The sequence below is a fragment of the Triplophysa dalaica genome, chromosome 3 (assembly GCF_015846415.1).
Source record: "Triplophysa dalaica isolate WHDGS20190420 chromosome 3, ASM1584641v1, whole genome shotgun sequence".
Lineage (NCBI taxonomy): Eukaryota > Metazoa > Chordata > Actinopteri > Cypriniformes > Nemacheilidae > Triplophysa > Triplophysa dalaica.
Genome location: NC_079544.1, coordinates 20,081,682 through 20,101,247, shown reverse-complemented (window position 1 = coordinate 20,101,247; position 19,566 = coordinate 20,081,682). Strand labels below are relative to the sequence as shown.

The following is a 19,566-nucleotide window of genomic DNA, read 5'->3' as shown; positions in this document are numbered from 1 at the left end:
ATGAACTTTAATTAATATCCTAATGATTTTTGGCATAAAAGAAAAATCGATAATTTTGACCCATTCAATGTATTTTTGTCTTTTACTAAAAATGTTCCAGTGCTACTTGAGACTGGTTTTGTGATCCAGGATCACATTTAGTCATTTAGCAGACGCTTTTATCCAAAGCGACTTACAAAGTAAGGGGGAAAACAATGCAATTTGTTTCACAAAAGAAAATATTAATATTTGAACTTTTTTATCATTAAACAAAAGATTAATATATGAAATCTAATGTCCACAGGTTTCAGACACAGATTGTGTTATACACAATCTAGTATGAAAACTGTGTGTGTGTCATGAAAAGTAATTCTTCTTAACCACGTGCTGAAGAAAAAGAAGGATTTTGGCATTTCACAAGTAGAGATAATCCTTAATGATGGATTAAAGAGAACTGCTATGAAAAACGGCAAGTAAATAAAGGAAAAAAAAGACAGAAAGAAAGAGAAGACAGATAAAATGTGTAATTTCCAATAATATAATGAGCTCTTGAGATGTCAAAAGCCTGAAAGGACCATCAAACTTTAGCAGAGAAAGACAATAATGTGTTTGTTCATACTGCCAATTATAAATAGTGGACTGTGATGCTTGACTTTTAGGAAGGTAAAGTGTGTGTTTTATTGGGGTTGATGAGAATAATCTCAGGTTTTGCTTTTTCATAGTCCAGGAAACTATATTATACTAAATTATCTTTCATTTATGTATCTATAAAGTATCAGATGATTCTCAGTTTTGTAGTGGAAACAAAGTTTAAAAGTTATTTAAATAATTAAAAAGTGTTATTTAATAATTAATAAATATATCTAATACTTTTCACAATTTCATGGTCGCAAATCAATTAAATTAATTTAAACTTTTAGAAGAGAAGTCCGAGTGTCAATTTTACTTGTTAAGCCAAAACATAATTTAAATGCAATGAAATCTATTTAAAATTTAACCAAAATTGCAACAACAACAAAAAGATTTAGTCTACAACTGGTTTGGATAGAATTGTCTATATAATTTGATTTTACAGAAATTTGATGATCGAAATGTTCATATTGAAATCTCTGTCTACTTGCTTTATCTATCTTGGCAAAGCTGAAAACAGAGAGTTGTTGAGAACTCTTTAGAAACTATGAAAAAGACATATGTGAAAATAGCAGGGCCTTTAACTCAAGAAAATCATCTAAGAAGCAAAACCGTTATTTCACATTGTTGTATAGGATAAACAACTGAGATATTAATGCCATCTTATATGAACAAACATCTTACACAGACCTCATCTAAGTTCTGACTAACACAGCTTTCCTGTGGCTCAGTGGTTAGAGCATGACATTAGCATTGCAAAGGTTATGGGTTCGATCCCAGGGGATTGCACATATTCAGAAACAAATATATAATACAATGCAAGGTAACTCGCTTCGGATAAAAGCGTCTGCCAAATGCAGACATGTAACACATCTTTTCAACTATACTCCTCAACAAATGAGTGTTGTTATACATAAATTCCCAAGCAAGGTCTCTTCTCAATTGCTTTGTGCTGAGATTTGCCAAAGTATCAAAAACTGAAATGAAAAGACAGAAATTAAAATAAAAGCTTGAACATTAATCTTGAAATGGTTTGATATTAAAAAACATTTTTGAGTTGAGACATCTAAGCTGATATTTAAATGTAATAAGAACTCTATAGAGTCCCATGTTAAGAAAGAGCATTATAATACAATTTTCCCCTTGGTGTATTTTCCTCTGAACACAAAAACACATTGTATGTGGTAAAGTACAAACAACCATGTTTGATCAACCACTGGATATACAAACATTACACTTTGATGGTGTACAGAACATTGTATGTTTTGTTTATTATCAGGTGTTTTTACACCTGAGAACAAAATGTTTTTGAAAATTATTGTGAAACACAGCAAACCAATTTAAGCTTAACTAATAACTGATAATAAGAATAATAAGAAGAATAATACAAACGTGTGTGTGTGTGTGTGTGTATGTGGACATACTGTGAGCCATCTGCGTTTGGAATGAGTGGTGAACATAAACACAGCTTGTCTAATCTGCCGCGGGCAGAAATACACACACAGAATCATACAAAGACATATTCACACACCACAAACATAAACAATCTCTCTCTTCTCTTCATATGTGCTGTTGTTCTGTACTCCACTTATAATAACCTCCCTATTACGTCCATTTGTTTTTTCTCTAATTCTCTATTTGTCAATCTTCTGTGAAATACTTATAAATACTGTGTACTCCTACATTTAAATACAAGGAACATAACATCATATATAACTATTTACTATGTAGACTACATAGAAAGCTACCCTGCCCAGTCGACCCAGACATTTATGGAAACGAAAATGGGTCAGCGCAGAAATCTTTATATTTATAACATTACAGCCGTGAGCACATTCAAATGTGACCTAACATGAGGTACATAAACAAAAACAGTTTAAGTGGATGAGAAACTGGGAAAAATGTATTTACTGTACAACTTCAGGCAGGATCTCCTTTGAAAAGTCTTGATATGGAGCTGGACTATTATTCATTTTAGCTGGCAGAGTTGTTGGTGTCAGATGATGTAATTTGAATTTGTGTGTGTCAACAGTTCTCTTCCAGTCAGGTCACAGTTTATGTAAAGCCTGTGGGCAGCAAGCACAGGGCGTAAATCTTTTAGACAAAACACACAGATCCCAAAATCGGCTCTCCTAATCCCCGGCTGTAACTCGACACACGCAAACACATACAGAGGAACAGCAAATAACAGCGGTACACACTATTCATCTGTGTGCATGTGTACATTGATGTATAATGTACATAGGGATGTCACGACATCCGATTTTTTATTTTACAGTTATCATGGGAAAAATATTTTGCTGTTACAATATTATCACAATATCAGTTTTAGTGTTTGTTTAAATCAAAATAATGCCATCGGTATGATTCACCTTTAATTTAGTCTATTTAGTGTTTTTTTGCCAACTACCTTAATTGAAAGAGTACATAACATGAGATCATGAAAATTTAATTTTGTGCAATGTGTAATATTGCGGTGTTTGAAAGTAAGCAGTCTGCCGAGTAAATCCAAAGGTAAAAAAATAACAGAGTTATTGGCTTGGGAAAAAGGGAGTCGACCCTGAATCACGCAAACGAGTCTTCCCTAGACCGATTCGCAAATTAACATCACTACATGAAGTCTCCGCCTACGTTTGGCCTGGACTGCCCGCGAAAACTTCACTCTTCTCCCCCAAATAATGTAGCTTGTGAGCCTCATTCGGAGTAGACCAATCACATCAGACTAGACCATCTGACCAATCACATCAGACTAGGCTAGAAGAAAGAAGGGGATTAGACAGATGAATCGCAGAATTAAACATTTGAGTCAGTCAAGAAGTAAGTTAAGAATGGCATTTCACACTGCCTTTTATTACGAAATAATAGTGTTTTAACACCTATGTACAAAAACTTGTCATTGGACACTCCATAAACCAAAGTTGGACCTTAGAAACCCTAGTTATGTTCTCTTTAAAATTAGGACTGGAACCAAAAAGCAGTCCAAACAACACCTACGCGATTGAATTCCATTCCCCCTTCGTTCTTTCGCATTCCAGCCTACAATTGTATGTTTTAAACAGAGATGGCGACAGAGAGGCAAGTTACAGAGGTCGGCTTGAGAAAACATTACAAAAGCGAGCAAAAACAAGCAACCAATCTATTATTACAAAATCCCTAAAATACGGCGTCTCGTGCAGACGTACACATCACTCATTAAACGTCTGATATATATTGTTATTTAGAAGTGTGTCATTTTACAGTAAATTAAACAGATCATTATACTATAATCCAGAAAAGACAAGTATGTGATTCTGCACTTCATGCACCACACCAAACTATACTTAACGCTCCCTAACACACCAATGCTCAATCTTAGACTATAAATCATCCCACAAACCTCATCCTGACATTGTCACAGCCCATACCTCATCATCAGAGTATACCTCACACACAATGACAGCCCATACCTGCCTCTTAAACTACATCAGACATCCCACACCTCAGACTTCACACCCCACACTGAACCCATAATCACATCCCGGCTTTAACTTTGTAATGTCTGATGGATATGTTGAGCACAGTTCTGCCAGCCCGAGTCAAATCACATGACCGCTTTGTTACATAACTCCAGCTCTAGGTAGCACACCGCTGTGTGTGTGGATGTGTGATACCAACAAGAGAGCCATCAACACTTTGATGAGATGACATTAAAACAAATTAAATCTCTCTCTCAAAGTCATTCCTCTTGAAAACACAGAATCTAACCTGACGCTAGGAAGAAAACAACAAGGCTAGCGACTGATGAGATCATAAAAAATGAGACTGTGGAACGAGCATCAGTTACCGGTAGGAGTGCTCAGAACACTGAGGTCATGGGTACGATTTCCAAGCAATGCATAACCTTAAATAAAATTAATATACTGGAGCATTTTTGAATACATGAAGTACATAAATAACTTTATTTTTACAGTATTCAGTAAGAGGCTGTTCCTCTGCTCTCTTCCTCTCGTTCATCCCTTCAGACCGTGCCAAAGGGCCAGGAAGCGGATGAGAAATCAAGGAAACGAGCGGACCAAAATTGAGAGTTGATGTGTAAATTTGCCACACAGAGCCCCTCAGCCACTTCTGTCTCTCTCTCAGTTGGGGTATATTATGTAACTGACTCTAGGCTCGCCAATTAGGAGGCTTTGGTATTATCTCAGACCAAAGACAAGAACAAAAGGATGGTAAAAGACTAAGTGTGTGAAGGGGGGTATAATTCTGTGTAGTGTGTACCCACACATCACTGTATCAGATGAAAGTTGGTCTTTGATCAGATCTTCACAATGGCACTGAGCCACTTGGCTGTTCTGACCTGCGACTGTTTTTCCGCTAATCACGAGAAACGTTAATGATGTATGTCAGAAAGTTGCTACAACAATGTGTGTGTGTTTGTGTGCAAGATTGCGATATACATACACACCCAATTTAAATTAATAGTTTTATATTCAAAAGAAAATACGACAAAACCTCATATGTGACCCTGTACAACAAAACCAGTCAAAACATTTTTTACATCATCTGAAAGCTGAATAATTAAGCTTTCTATGGATGTGGGTTGTTAGGATAAGACAATATCTGGCAGAGATACAACAATTGCAAACTCTGGAATCCGAGGGAGCAAAAAACTAAATGTTGAGAAGATTGCCTTTGAAGTTGTTAATCAGAGGTGCTGTAGCAGGCCATCCACTCGCAAAAATAACGTTTCTATATATTTAAGGTAGGAAATTTACAAAATATCTTTATGGTACGTCATCTTTACTTAATATTTTAATAGTTTTTGGCATAAAAAAAATCAATCAATTTGACCCATACAATGTATTTTTGTCATTTACTAAAAATTGTCATGACTCTGTCCCATCAGACATGAAAATCATGACAGAACCTCATGTTTCATGTGGAGAGAGGTTTTTGGCCCTATTGGCTTTCCATATGCTCTCTCTCCCGCCCTTTCGTCTCGTTATTGCTTTTTAATTAGTTCATGCCTCGCACCTGTCCCTTCTTGATCTCCTCCCCTTTAAAAAGTCCTGTTTCATTGTCCTGTGCTGGTTCATTGTTTGTGAGTGGTGAGTTCCTGTGTCTTGTATAGTCTAGTTTATTGTCCTCACCTCACCCCAGATTCATGACAAAAAAAATTCCCGTACTACTTAAGACTGGTTTTGTGATCCAGGGTCACATATGTGTGTCTTTTTGGTATATCGGCCAATAATCTGCATCCGTCGATAAAAGGCATTTTTCACACTTGGTATCAGCCGATAGTCAATCAAACAGGACAGGAAAATGCAATGGATTTGTGGCTCTGTATATACAAATTGTTAAGAAACATCATCAGTTAGATGAGTTCAATATTAATAGTTATTATATAATTTAAGAACAGTCAGAAGGTTAAGAAATATTAAGTAAATCATCAGAATCGTTGTTGACAGATATCACTCAATAATCAGCGGAGAAATTAAGTATCAGTGCATCTCTAGTTAAATACTTCCCAACGGTTGGTTTTGTCCCTTTTTGACACAACGCTTGGTTGAAAATATCCCAGCAAGCATGCTGCAATTCAACTCAGGTGGACATTTAAAGTGGTCCTTACTATTTAAAGGCTCAAAAAAAATTAAAATCATGCTACCACACCATAACATAGACTGCCAACCGGTTTGTGTTGCATCTTACGAAATCGATTGTGTCTATGAGCGACGCTCATTGTAGCTTTTAAAGTTAGTGTGTGTGCATTCCAAAACTATAGAAAGAACAAGACAACTTCACAAAGTAAACCGACAACTTTTCAAACTAAACCGACATCTTTGTAGGACAGCCAGTTTTTGTGGGTAGGTGTGTAGGAGACGTGTGTGGGTTAAGAAGCTGTAGAAGCTGCCTGACATATTTGTGGACGTCCAAGTTTGCTTGCATTGTGTACAGTGTGTATACCATCACAACAACATGATATGGTACCTCACTTTGTGTAAAGGATTAACTGAAGCGACCTTCACATCTGATGTTTCTGTAGCTCAGTTGGTAGCTGTGCAAAGTGGGTTTGATTACCAGAAAACACAAAAACTGATAAAACTGCATAGTTTCAATGCGCTGCAGGTCATTTTGGACAAAGTGTCTGTATATAAATGATCCTTCACTGTAAATCTAAACATCACGAGACAAACCCCTCACATCGGAACAGACAAGCGCGACACCCACCAGAGCCCCGCATGTGTGGATGCCGTTCCTATGGAAACGGATGTGGGTGATTCATGGAGCGTGCCAAGCCGATAAATAAATTGTACACCTACATGTGTGTGCGAGAGACACGGAGGGAGTGGGCATGTTGATGTTTTAACGTTCAAGAGCGTTTTAACAGGCATGTTACGATCGCACATTTGTGCGCGCGTGTCACGAGGTCGCTATTGACAGCGTATCAAAAGCTCTCCAAACACTCTTCGATGACAACAGGCGTGAACTGAATGACTTTATACACATAAGCAATACATGTATAGTATAATAATGAAGTATTAAAGCTTTTCAGGCCCTTGACGCAGACTAACTGAACATGTCTGTTTAAAACAACAATTTTGCAATACTGTTTCATAACACGAGCGGTGTGGAAAATTCACAAAGTATGCACGAGGCAGATTAACAAACAGGTTGTTTGTAAACATGACAGTGTGTTTGAATTTATTCACCATCAGACATCTGGAGTCTCTATAATACCAAAAGCTGTTCATTCTCGAAAACATTATAAACTGAAGGAAGGATGACCTGTTAAAACTGTTAAACAGGTTTTGCTTAGTACAGGAAACTGTGCTCAGAGCATTTCTTTTCATTTAGCTTATAACCTCTCTAATTTTAATGCACCTCTTTTCTTTAAACCTTCATTTTCTCATCTCTATCTTGTTTCTCGGTCTCGTTCTGCACTTCTCGCCTCTCCCTCTTTTATTCTGTGTTTTTATTTCCCTTGTTGCAAAACTTCACTGATGCTCACTGTTCTTTCAAGGTTAGCTAAGGGTACCAAAAGCATCTCTAATGAAAAATAAGGATAACGGGTAAAAAAAACACATTCACACACACAGCTGCAGACTGCCAGCTTAATCTGTGCTGGTCTGACATACTGATGAATAAAGTATGAAGGGAGGAAACTGACTGTTACACTATTAACAGAGAGAGAGAGAGAGAGAGAGAGAGAGAGATGAAATATAAATGGCTCTATGATTTGTGCTGTGCTAAAGGTTAAATATAAGCAGGCATAGATTATAAATAATTTTCAAGCATCTGTTAATGGGTCTTTAAATGGTAAATTCATCCCAAAATCAAATTTGTGTGATTTTTTCCTCACCCACATGATGTTAAACATGGTGCACAAATTAAGATATATAGGTGACATTTGAGAGTTTTGCAGGCCTCCTCATAGACATCATGGTTATAGTTGTTGTCAAGACCAGAAAAGTATATTTTATTCTCCTCTGTCTTGTCAGTCTATGGTGCTTGTTCACGAGAGCACTCCGACTCATATAAATTTATATATATTTAACTTGACAGGACAGTAGAGGATTTTTGACAGGAAATTGAAGGGTGGAGTGAGGGGTGCGGGATCAAAAAGGACCTCGGGCCAGAGTTTCGAACTCGGTTTTCTACACAGGCACAGCGCCATATGTCGGAGCACTGCCCATGAGGCTATCGGCTCCAATGTGATTTTTATCTCTTGTCATAAATCATTATTATTATAACACTTATTATAACTAATAACACCTTATGTTTGTTACTGGTTTTAATAAAAAATATTAAAACATGCTTGTCAATTTTGACAACACACAATGTAATCATTTAAAAAGTACAGAGTTTGTTCCATTTCCTGAAAAACAGCACATTTAGACATACAGGATTTCAGAGGGACAGCTAGGATTAATTCATTAGCATTAAGTCCACAAATAAAAGAATACCAGCAAAGAAATATCTGGGGAGAAATATTATTAGACAAAAAATGCACAAGGACTATCTCGGGTAGGTTATGCACTTGAAATTTTACACTACATGGAGTTCCTCACCTCCTGGAGAACCTGGTGCAGCAGTTGGGCCGCATCATTGGAGATGCTCCACGGGTCGGTCTCCTCGACCAGCATGGCATCCAGGGTTCCCTTTTCCAAAACAACATCGAACACGGCATCAGGGAAGGCCAGGCGACGGGCATCCATGCACAGCCAGCTAAGTTCAGCGCGATTCCGGTGTTTCTCCGCCATTGTCTCCACACAAACGCTGGAGTAATCTATGCTGGTAATGGAGGTGTAGCCGGCCTGGTGCATATCACAGCTGAGAGCACTGTTCCCACAACCTGAGAGAGAGCGGATAGTTAAACGGGTTGTTTTTAACACATAAATAAACATGTATCCTGAAATTTTAGGAATTTTCAGATGAGGCGCTCTTGAACATGTACAGCTTGTTTAATGTGCAATGGTGAAGAAAAAAATATATAACATTTTGAATAAACAGTTAATCAAAAACATCCTAACCAGAGGTGTTAGTGACACGAGGGGTTTTGATGCTTCGACTCCCGAGGCGAGAGCAACTTTAATTATCGCCTCCTCCATCAGTCTAATTAAAGAATGCTTAACAAGCGATCTTAAGCAGGGTGTTAAATCAAAGGCATTATCTTCCTCTGTTTTTCTCCTCAATCTGCACCTCTGTCTGTTGTCAACACTCCTCTTTTCTCACTTAACACTGCATATAATGATGAAGTCATAAAGTGCTGTTTTTCACAGGAACGTTGCTGCTCGCACATTTTTACCCTTCCTTATGCAACAGTCTCAGTGGGACTTTAAGGCGTTTCCCTGAAGAAACCTTATGGTACATGTCGCAAACTCTATTTATAGCTTTTTATGAAGCATTTATCTCACGTACGCTGTCGCTCTATTCCCATGCCTCCTTAAAAAACCATTTTGCACCAGCGTGCATGTTTGTGCACTCTTTAACACCTTGTTTCAACTCCCTCTCCATGACATCACCAGCTGCCTCTGACCCCTGACCTTTCCAACTTCAGCTGATCCTGCTCTTCAAAGCTCTTTTTGTGGAGGACTTGTGAATTTTCGGAGAGGAGACGCTAACATACAGCACAGAATGCTAAAGTTAGTCTAGCATATCACACATACCATAACTTCACCCCCTACCCTCTCTCTCCTTCCTTCTCAACATGAGAGGACGGAAAAAGTGATTTCATATCTCAGACAGTCACAAGACATTTCAGACTAACATCACAAGACCCAGAGAGTGAAAGATACACAGATCTGAGGCCATGTATGTCTGGAACAGTCTTGAAAGTTCTTCGGAGACAACTTTATAAACAGCTTCCTCTACAAACTTCTAAAAGCCACATCTTTTCTTTGAAATTGAATATTTAAATTTGGAACCGGTTGAATGTCTATGGCTTCCTGGAGGACCAATTTAAGCTTGGCTAAAGGAGCAGTTGATGTTTTTATCCCCGAGAAGACCAATGTGGCTCACCCGCGATTTCCCATGATGCATCAAAGCTGCAGAGGATAGCGTACATTATTTAGGACCATGATGTCATAACGAGTGTAGCAGGAAACGTTAATGCATTACACACTAACACAATCTGAACGTAGATGTGAAGCCAATATAAGTATAATATAGATCATTTAAAACAAATGTTCATCGATTACAATTATCGTTCTCATAATTCATTTTGTATTTTCATTTATATTAATGCAGACACTTACATTTCTTTTATCAGTATGTGTGTTCCCTTGGATCAAACCCATACCCAAATTCTAACAATTGGACATTATCATATTAGACAACAGATGAAAAACAAAGTTTAATTCTGATTGACATCATTCACAAAAGTGGACAAACATGTTTTTTTGATAAATAATAAAGAATTTTCTGCTTTTGATTCTGATGTTCTGATCATGCACGCCGTTTCCTGGAAAATGTTTCTCATTGTATTAGCGTTCGTCTGATGATAAACCCATAAAGACTCTCGCATGCTTCCCGGAAATGTCAGCTTCTTGGAGGAGCGGCTTTGTTGCCTTGGCGACGCGAGATAGAGCGCTGCAGACCGATACCCACGGGGCTTTGTTTACCAGTCTCCCAAAGCATGCTGGGAATAGAAAATACACACGAGCAGAGAGAGAAATCAAGCTTCATCATCAGCAGTGCTGTAATTAGGTCACGAGAGTGCACACGATAGGATGAGCAGAACACACGCATCGCCCGCCGTGTAGTGATATAAATATGTTCTTTCCACTATGAGCAGTGGAGTGTCTGCTCTGCTCATCGCTCCCAAATGTATATTCGCTATATTATTAACGATACATATACGCACTGGTTTGTCTGCCACAGATGCGATATTATTAACAAATTTTCACAGAAACTTTGATATTGTTACATTTTAAGCAAAACATGACTGAGAGGATTTCATCTTTCACCTAATGGGCAAGGACCATTTCACATGTATTATAGCTTCAGTGTATTTGTGAGGATTCAAAATTTTGAAACTCACAAGCTAGAAACCATGTTCACAGAGACTCTGAGCTCTGCTGTCACACCCAATGAAGCGTTCATCAAAGCTTAAATCTCAGGTACCGTTTCACAGACGAAACCTTTTTTGTTACCTTTGAATGAGCTATTTCTATCTACATACACGGCGGGTCCCCTTACATTGACTTCGTCGTGTTGTTTCTACTGAAGCCAGAAACGGACAAACTGCTCAAAAGAGTGCATCGTAAGTATGTTATCTCCTTTGGCAGAAAAAGCAAAAATGTGACGACATCTCAGGCCTTTGTCAGCCACTGCAGTGCTTCGAAGGGTTGGGGTGGAAACCGATGGTTGCAATTCGCAACCTCAATGCAAGATGTTACAAAATTTCATACACTGGACCTAGTTCATAGTTCGACAAAGAATGAAAAGTCTGCGATTTATTCACCCTCATGTCAGTCAAAACCTGTATACATTATGACTCTTTACTCTGTGGAACACAAAAGAAGGTATTTTGAGAAATTTAGTAATTTTTTCATTACAACTGAAGTCAATGGGGTCCCAAATTGTTTGGTCATCAACATTCTTCAAACTATCTACTTTTGTGTTATATATGCATTGTGTTACCTTACATTCTTTTAAGAAATCAGCCGTTAGTTGATCATGATGAATGCTCGTTGTCACAGAAATAAACATGACAGCTCCTCACAGATCAGATGGCATTATATTGTTTCCAGGTGTGTGGTTCAAGAATGTGACACACACATGTTGGTGAGGCTGACTTGACTCAAAGCCACTAGAATGGAAAGCCCGTAACCTTCAGCCAAAATAGTGTAACAGCTAATGCTAACGCCTTGGCTTCAGCGGACTGAAGGAGGCTAGTTTTTTGATGTATGGCAATGGATGTTGTTAGCCGTTATGCTTTCTGCAATTGTAAGTGTTACAGAACCTTCCATCTCACTTCTATAGTGTCTCTGCTTGACTTTTCCGTCAAAAACTGGGCTGCGTTCAGCCCCGACAAAACGTTGCAAAACGTTTTTTTAACCAAAACAGTGGTCAATTGAACATCCTGTTGTGATGACGCAAGAGATGAACTATGGCAGCTGAGAAGGCCATTCTTTGTGTTCTTTTTGAATAATTTTCTGAGTCTAATGAAATCGGTATAAATACGTGTTGAAGAGCTGCAGCAGACACATTTAAACGTATTTATTTGGTCCCATTGTGCGAGCGGTCTCTTTAATACCACGTGGGTAATATACATGTTCCTGCTGATTGGGCTGATATGACACACTCACCAAACAAGAGAAAATGTATCTGAAACCCTGTTGCAGACCCTTGCAAACCATTTCCAGGAAACATGTCGTTTGACCCGGAAACAGTAGAAAATTGTTCGTATCTCCGGTTTGAGCTTGAACATAACATCATGCATTGGAGCAGGGGTATGACATCACATGGCACGTCTTCGGCCAAATTATATGAAAAATGCAAGTTGCTGTAAATTTTTTGGAATTTGATTTGACTTTCAATTCTGCGATCGCAAAATCCTGCAGGGACTGACTTGCTATGTGTGGGGGAAGTATGAATAGATTTTGGACGTACTGCATCCGCCATGTTTTATTGCCATGTGACCCGTATGCTCTTTGACCTATGACGTATTCACATTCACCTGTACCTAGACGTCGGTACAAACAATTAACATTACTCAACAAAATTAACAATTTACATGAAACAACAAATTCATTAATCTGTACTTTCATTTTAAAAACTGACACCTGCTTTGAAGTTTTCCGCTATTTCTATTTAATAAACTTTTGAAATTTGACCGTTGCTCAGCTCCTATCTCCGCAATAGCATTATAGACCATCCGGGTATTTATACTTGCGTACTGTTTTGTGCATACTGAGGTTTTGGACATCTGACATATTCTCTAGACACTATTTTCTAAATAGTATGAAAGTTGCTAGATTCAGTCGCACAGATACAGTAGATTTGGAATGACATGACTGTAAGAAACTTTTGGTGAACTGTCCCTTTAGCATCAACCAAAGCAGAAGTTAAATATAAATAAGCAAATATATTTTCAAGTTTGTCAGGCTGTTCAAAAAGAGCAACACTTATTTACAATGCTATCAAGGTTTAGTTTTTGTCACCATGTCTGTTTCCAGGCTTTCGAACCCATGCCTTCTGTGCTGCTTTTGCATTAGCCTACCAACTGAGTTACTTAAACCTGCTTGTGCACATTAAACTGTGTCATGGCAAAGTATTTTAATGCACTCAAGCTTCAACCAGGTTGATTTGTATAAAAACATCTGCTAAATATCCATTTAGATATTCAGCAAAGACAGGGTTTTGGCAGTGGCCTGTTTGTGCAGTCAGATGTCCAGAGAGATGACACAGATTCTCTTTGGACTGCGTTTCACGCTCTGCTTTAATCTAATCTGTCTTTGATGCTGTAATTGATTCTGGTTGTGATGAAATGTGGATGTTTATAACAGCCTTTGAGTGTCTGAGGTGTTAATGAGAGATGGAGGCAATATGATCCAAGGCCCCAATCACCTGCCCAATTCTGCAGTAGTTCTGCACCAACACATATTTCTCCCTTTCATTGTTTGATCGTTTAACTTTACAAATTATATCTCAATGTTATGGCCCATTTGAAAGGGACAGTTCACCCAAATATTAACATATATAAAAGATAAATATCCGCTTCAACCTTTCGCAAGAGCAGATGCGTTATCTTCCGAATTCCGAATCAGCCATGGCACGAGCACAACTGGCTCTTAAAGGGAATGGGAGATGAGACTCTGATTGGTTTACAAAACACCCATTTCACCTTAAGAGTATCAACTCTTGTTCATCTTCATATCTAGGAAAGGATATAGATGAAGAAGATAGCAGAGGAAGCCAGGAAGACATTTGCAATCACCCTCCTACTAAAAAACAGCCTGTGTTCTCACTTCCTTCTCTCACACAAGCACACAAACTCATCCCAACTTCTCACATACCAGTTTTCACAAGCACACAGGGAGCCCTAACATGCATTTTCAAGTATGCATGTTAATGTATTTTTTCCCTGGCTGGGGATTACCATCGGTGTGTCTGTGCAGAACTAAAGTGTCCTAACAAATATAGAAGACAAGTAATACAAAGGATCTAAACACTCACAAATCTACCTTATTTGCACTTTATCCAAAGTATCTTTAATACAAAATTGATTGCAAGCTATACCCTTTTATCGGTATGTGTGCTTACTGACACACTGCAGTGTTATTGCAATGCTATAAGAAGCCCTCAGAAACACAGATTCTAACGTCTGTGTGTTTGGCGCAGAGATGACTCTAGGTGAATTCCTGATGAGACTCAAGGACCGTGCACACACACACACACACACCAGGTTAGCTGGAGGGGATGTTGGCAGTCGACTCACAGCAGGACAATGAGTGCAGGTCCGAGGGATTAAAGAGCTTACTCACCACAATCTGTACACAGACAGAGAAAGAGAGAGAGAGAGAGCGATGATGGGATGCAAGGAGGTATAGAGGACACTTCACTCCTCTTTAACTACATGACCTCTTTCTCAGAAAGGACGCATGTATAAATATTAATGCTCGGTTTCTTTTTTTGCCATGTCATGAATAAACATTAATGAAGTTGCACATTATCCCTCTCGCTTCCAACTGTTATATGTGATGCTGCTGTATTGCCCATGAGCCCTTGTTTGTAAGTGCTTTGTCATTAGTGAGACTGTCTCCTGCTGGAAGGGATATCCCAGAATTCTCTCTGGTCCGATAATGGCTTTGATTCTTATGTAACGGCAAACGTACACCTTTAGTGTACAAAGAACGAGTTGAGCAAAGAAACAAGTCTCTTTCCTCAGCTAGCCATGATGCTTCACTAACATCACAAAGATATACAATTTACAAAAAAACAAAAACTACACAAAATACAAATTAGACAACAACATAGTAAAATGCAATGCTATCTGTCTCTAAATAAACACATAGTGTATGCCACATGTTTCCCATCTTAAAATTATCTGTCTGCCTGTCGCAAAATGGGTCATACAAACTTTTTTTTATCTTAATTTATTCATATTTGCACATTATATGCATTTTTTTAAGTATATTACTGCTCAACGTTTCTTTCATGCAGACCTATTTAAATATTTGAGCTTTTCTAGTACCAACGCAAAATATTTGTCAATAAAGCACACGGTAATTGAAATGATCAGAGTGAGAGAGAGCCAGAGAGAGGCAGAGAGAACAGCTGGTCCATGTGGCACTCACCACACAATCTCTCTTGACCTGTTAGGATGATGTAATGCTTTAAACGTCTAGCTGTATCTCTGCTCCGACACACACACTCCACATAACAAACAACTTTATCTCATACTTAATGCCATTTGATGGCTCGGAATTCATAAAACACGTACATGCACAAATAAACCCAAGGTCTTACTAATTATTAATTAATAAGGGGCAGAGAGCGACAGAGAGAGAGAGAGCGAGAGAGATTAACCTACTGAGGGACAGTTCTGCAGCTCGGGTTGTGACCTTGAAAGGCCTCAGAGGTTTTAGACTCAATAAACCTTGCTAGTGCACAAGCTGTGCTGTGACACAAAAATACACACAAAAGCATTGAGTAACACACATTCAGTGTTGACCTTTGCACATGAGGTGTCATGGTCCTGCCTTGACCTGTGACCCTACAACAGAAGTCACTGCTACTATACAAGAGACAACAGAAGAGAGTAATTAACCGCACCATACCCCGCTGACACTGTCACAAACTCTGTGTGTGTGTGTGTGTGTGTGTGTGCGTTTCAACCAAAGGATGGAATAAACATAATGCAGGTCTACAACTTTTGAGCACAGCTTGGAGAGAGAATTTTCGCCCAGGGAGGTTATGTTGTGGAGGAACTATTGTGATTTTCATAACATCATGTCATTACTTTCATCAATGTTCGGTGCACTGTCCCTTTGAATTTTGAGCACAGACCAGAGAGGTCACATTTGTCTACTTTATACGTCGTCGAGGTTGTCTCATTTCAGTTAAAAATATAGAGAAAGAGTTTGTCTATTAGTATTTAGAATTAATGCATCTGCACATACGTTTTTCATTTTCATAGGCTAACCACAACAGACTTTCAAAGCCACACAGTTTAATATGCACACATTTATTCCTAATCTTATCCCAAATAAACTGCTGAAAAGGGCTCCTTAACTATCTCCTCTCATCACTCTGATAATTGGCAATTACATTACATGAATCACGTTAATGACATATTTTCCATTTAAAACGGCTTTATAGATGACATGTTGCACTGGGACCTTAACTGTCTTCTTTGATTTGATTGTTCATCACAATGGCTCTGTAAACAGAAATTCCCACTTTCTAACATTTGATTGACCGCCGCTGAAAAAAGTTTGCAGCACCAAAATAAACGCTTTTAGGCATTTATTTCACAAATTTTACTACACACACCAGACAATCGGCAAGTGTGACCCTGGGATAGAAAAGGGGTATGTGGCGTGAGAAAACGGTCTATTCGAATGGCGAATCTGCGAATGCGTGAGAGTTGGCAGCCCTGCATAATGTGAGATAGCAAAAGATGAGCGGAATTGAAGAGAACGTGATAGAGCACCAGAAAACTGAAACACAATTATTCTGACACACATGCAGGGAGCGAGAGAGAGATTATAAAATTGATTATCCTGTTCCATGTGTCCAGAAGAATTGGAGAGGATTTGGATATACGGCATACATCTCTGGCCATCTGTTGGATTACAAAGCACACAATGTCACGATAGAAAGGGTATCAGAGGAGAACCTGTGTGTGTGTGTGTGTGTGTGTGAGAGAGAGAGAGAGAGAGGGGAAAAGAGACTGTTCTCTTCTGTTCCTCTGCCTGTCTTGTTGAAAAGGGCAGACAATGCTGACAGCCTCTGCACTCCCACAGGAAAACAACTACACAGAGCTACTTTTATTCTGACATCAAATCTGCAGCCAGAACGCTCAGCTGTCTAACACCACACACACAGCCATAAGCTCCTCAGTGCTAAAGCCAAAAGTTTCTCTACAGCATTATCAAACAGTTTTCATTTTCAAACTATTTTATACACTTGCTCAATAGCTGACTTGTTATTTAACATAACAAGTTTGGACTGCAACTTTAAATAACTCTAACATACAGCTGCAGAAAATGTAAATCAAACATAAAAGTAATCTACAATATTATTGTTATTATTTACTGTAATACACATTCAATAAAATGGAAGGAAGGAGTCGGGAACCGGCAAACATTCAAAACATTTAATAAAGTAATTTAACAGCCGGCGGCCCCTCACGGACGACCGCCGGCGAACAAAACATGAACATAAATATAAATACAAACATAACATAAGTTCGGGCCCGGTCCTCTCTCTTCGACGGTCCGGTCGCTCGTTCCTTTTATATGCTCACATCTCCTACGTGATTCGAGGCCGGTGTGCGCACAGCTGGCGCTAATTCACAATTACTCACCGGACTCGAACCACGGTCTCGCCCCGCCTACTCTACTACATTTACTTTCTTATTTAAAATTTGAAATGACATATTTAAATAATCAGGAGTTCAAGTGGGATAGGCGAGAGCTGATCTCAGGTCAGAATCAGTGACCTATTCTGCACCACTTGTCTCAGCAGAATTACACAGCATTCAGCAGTTTTTATCTAGCTGAGAGAGATCCAGCATTTTAATTCAACCACAAAAAACTCATCCTGGGAGGTCAAACATCACTGACGTGATGAAGTGACACAATATAAGTAAGTATACTTGTGTCCCAATATATGTATGGTCAGTAAACAGTGCTGCAGGGATGACATATTATTCAAAGCTGTAGGTCAATAGGAACTTTCTATATGATTTCGTATTATCAACAGCAACAAAAACCTGAGCGATTAAAGAGAAAGCATGCTTCTTAAACATTTTGTCAATAATTTTCTCAAATAATGTAATGTAATTTTAATGCGAAATACAATCATTATGAATATAATCTTAACCATTACTACCTCTGTGGATCACTCACCATCCACATTTTAAAAATGCATCAAACCTAAAGCAGTAATGCTTTTCCAGCCTACTTGTGAAAGCATTGTTTTAGACTTTAAAAACATAATAGCCTGTTAGCAGAGCAATCCACCGGTAATATGAATGATGCTGAAGAGTCTGCAATGGTAAGTGCCCTGGGAGGAACCGAAACTCTACAGATGCGACTGTTGCTTAGAAACAGATCAATCCATGTCTGATCCACTAAGGGCAGCAGACAAAAGACAAAGTGATCTGCATGCGAATTCATGTGTAGATGAAAGCATGCCATACCCACACACTGGCCCTCGACATTCGCCTGTCTGTGTTTGCACAAGTAAAGCAGACAGAGGTTATTGAGGAAGGTAGCTGTTGCTTCGCTTGATTAATCGTATTTCCTATTAATTAAAAGTGCTTTTGTGAAAAGAAACCCACACTCAGAAGGGGAAAGAAATGAGCAGAGAAAGACAAGGTCTGCCATGCCTGCTTTATAAGGTGACAGTAAAGTTGCTGGCGGACACAGGTGCGTGCTGAGCAGCATTACATAACAGCAGCAGGGACTCTCTTTTCCCTCTCTGCCGTTAATATCAGATGTGGAGAGAAGAAACTCTTTGAGACTCCTGGAGCAGATTTGAGAGAAGGAATAGGACAGGTAAATAGATTTATAGACCGACGACAGACATACAGTCAGAGAGACAGATGGATCGATAGTCGTACAAACGCAACGACAGACGAAGAGAAAGATGGACTGATAGACAGATGAATCATAAGAGAGATGGGTAAACAGATGCAAATAACAAAACAGACAGACAGATAGATGGATAGACAGACAGGTAAAACAGATGTCGATAAAAGGAGCTACAACGGGGGTCTTCAACTACTTTTCTTTGAGGGCCAGATTCCAAAAATATAAATAGGACTTTTTCTACCATATCCTCATTTCTTCTGTTATTTTGCATTTCAGTTTGTGACAAGCAGGGTAGTGCGTCAGCTGCATGTTGCACCGGTCTCGCATCTCTCACGGGGAGCTCAGAAGCATAAAAGGAGGAGCGACTGCCGTGAAGGACCAGAGAGGACCAGGCCTGGATTTTATGTAATGTTTTATTATGTTTGTGTGGCCGGCAGTCGGCCATGAGGGAGCTGTCGGCCCTTTACTTTCGATTTGTTGTTTGTTTATTTTATTTAAAGTTGGTGAATGTACGCTGGTTCATGCCTCCTTCTTCCTGTTTACTTTGAACTTTGTTACATTTTTATTTTTTGCATTTTGTTCCTTTTCTACTGTTTTTTTTTGCTGTTACTCATAGGTCATATATTAAAACATGTGTATTTTCATGATATTTAATTAAAAGGAATATTGTCTTCTTAATTGTATTTTATATGCCTTATGTTGTGTTCAGACCAAA

At 38.7% G+C, this 19,566-nt stretch overlaps 1 protein-coding gene across 6 annotated transcripts in view; it reads right to left on the bottom strand.

Moving 5' to 3' along the window:
* The window catches only part of ece2a (endothelin converting enzyme 2a), a 54,159-nt gene that overhangs the window by 24,498 nt on the left and 10,095 nt on the right, over positions 1-19,566 (bottom strand). For all 6 annotated transcript variants that reach the window (XM_056744738.1, XM_056744737.1, XM_056744734.1 and 3 more), the window contains one exon: positions 8,655-8,938. In XM_056744738.1, coding sequence (XP_056600716.1) covers positions 8,655-8,938 — 284 coding nt within the window. The remainder of the gene's footprint in view (positions 1-8,654; positions 8,939-19,566) is intronic.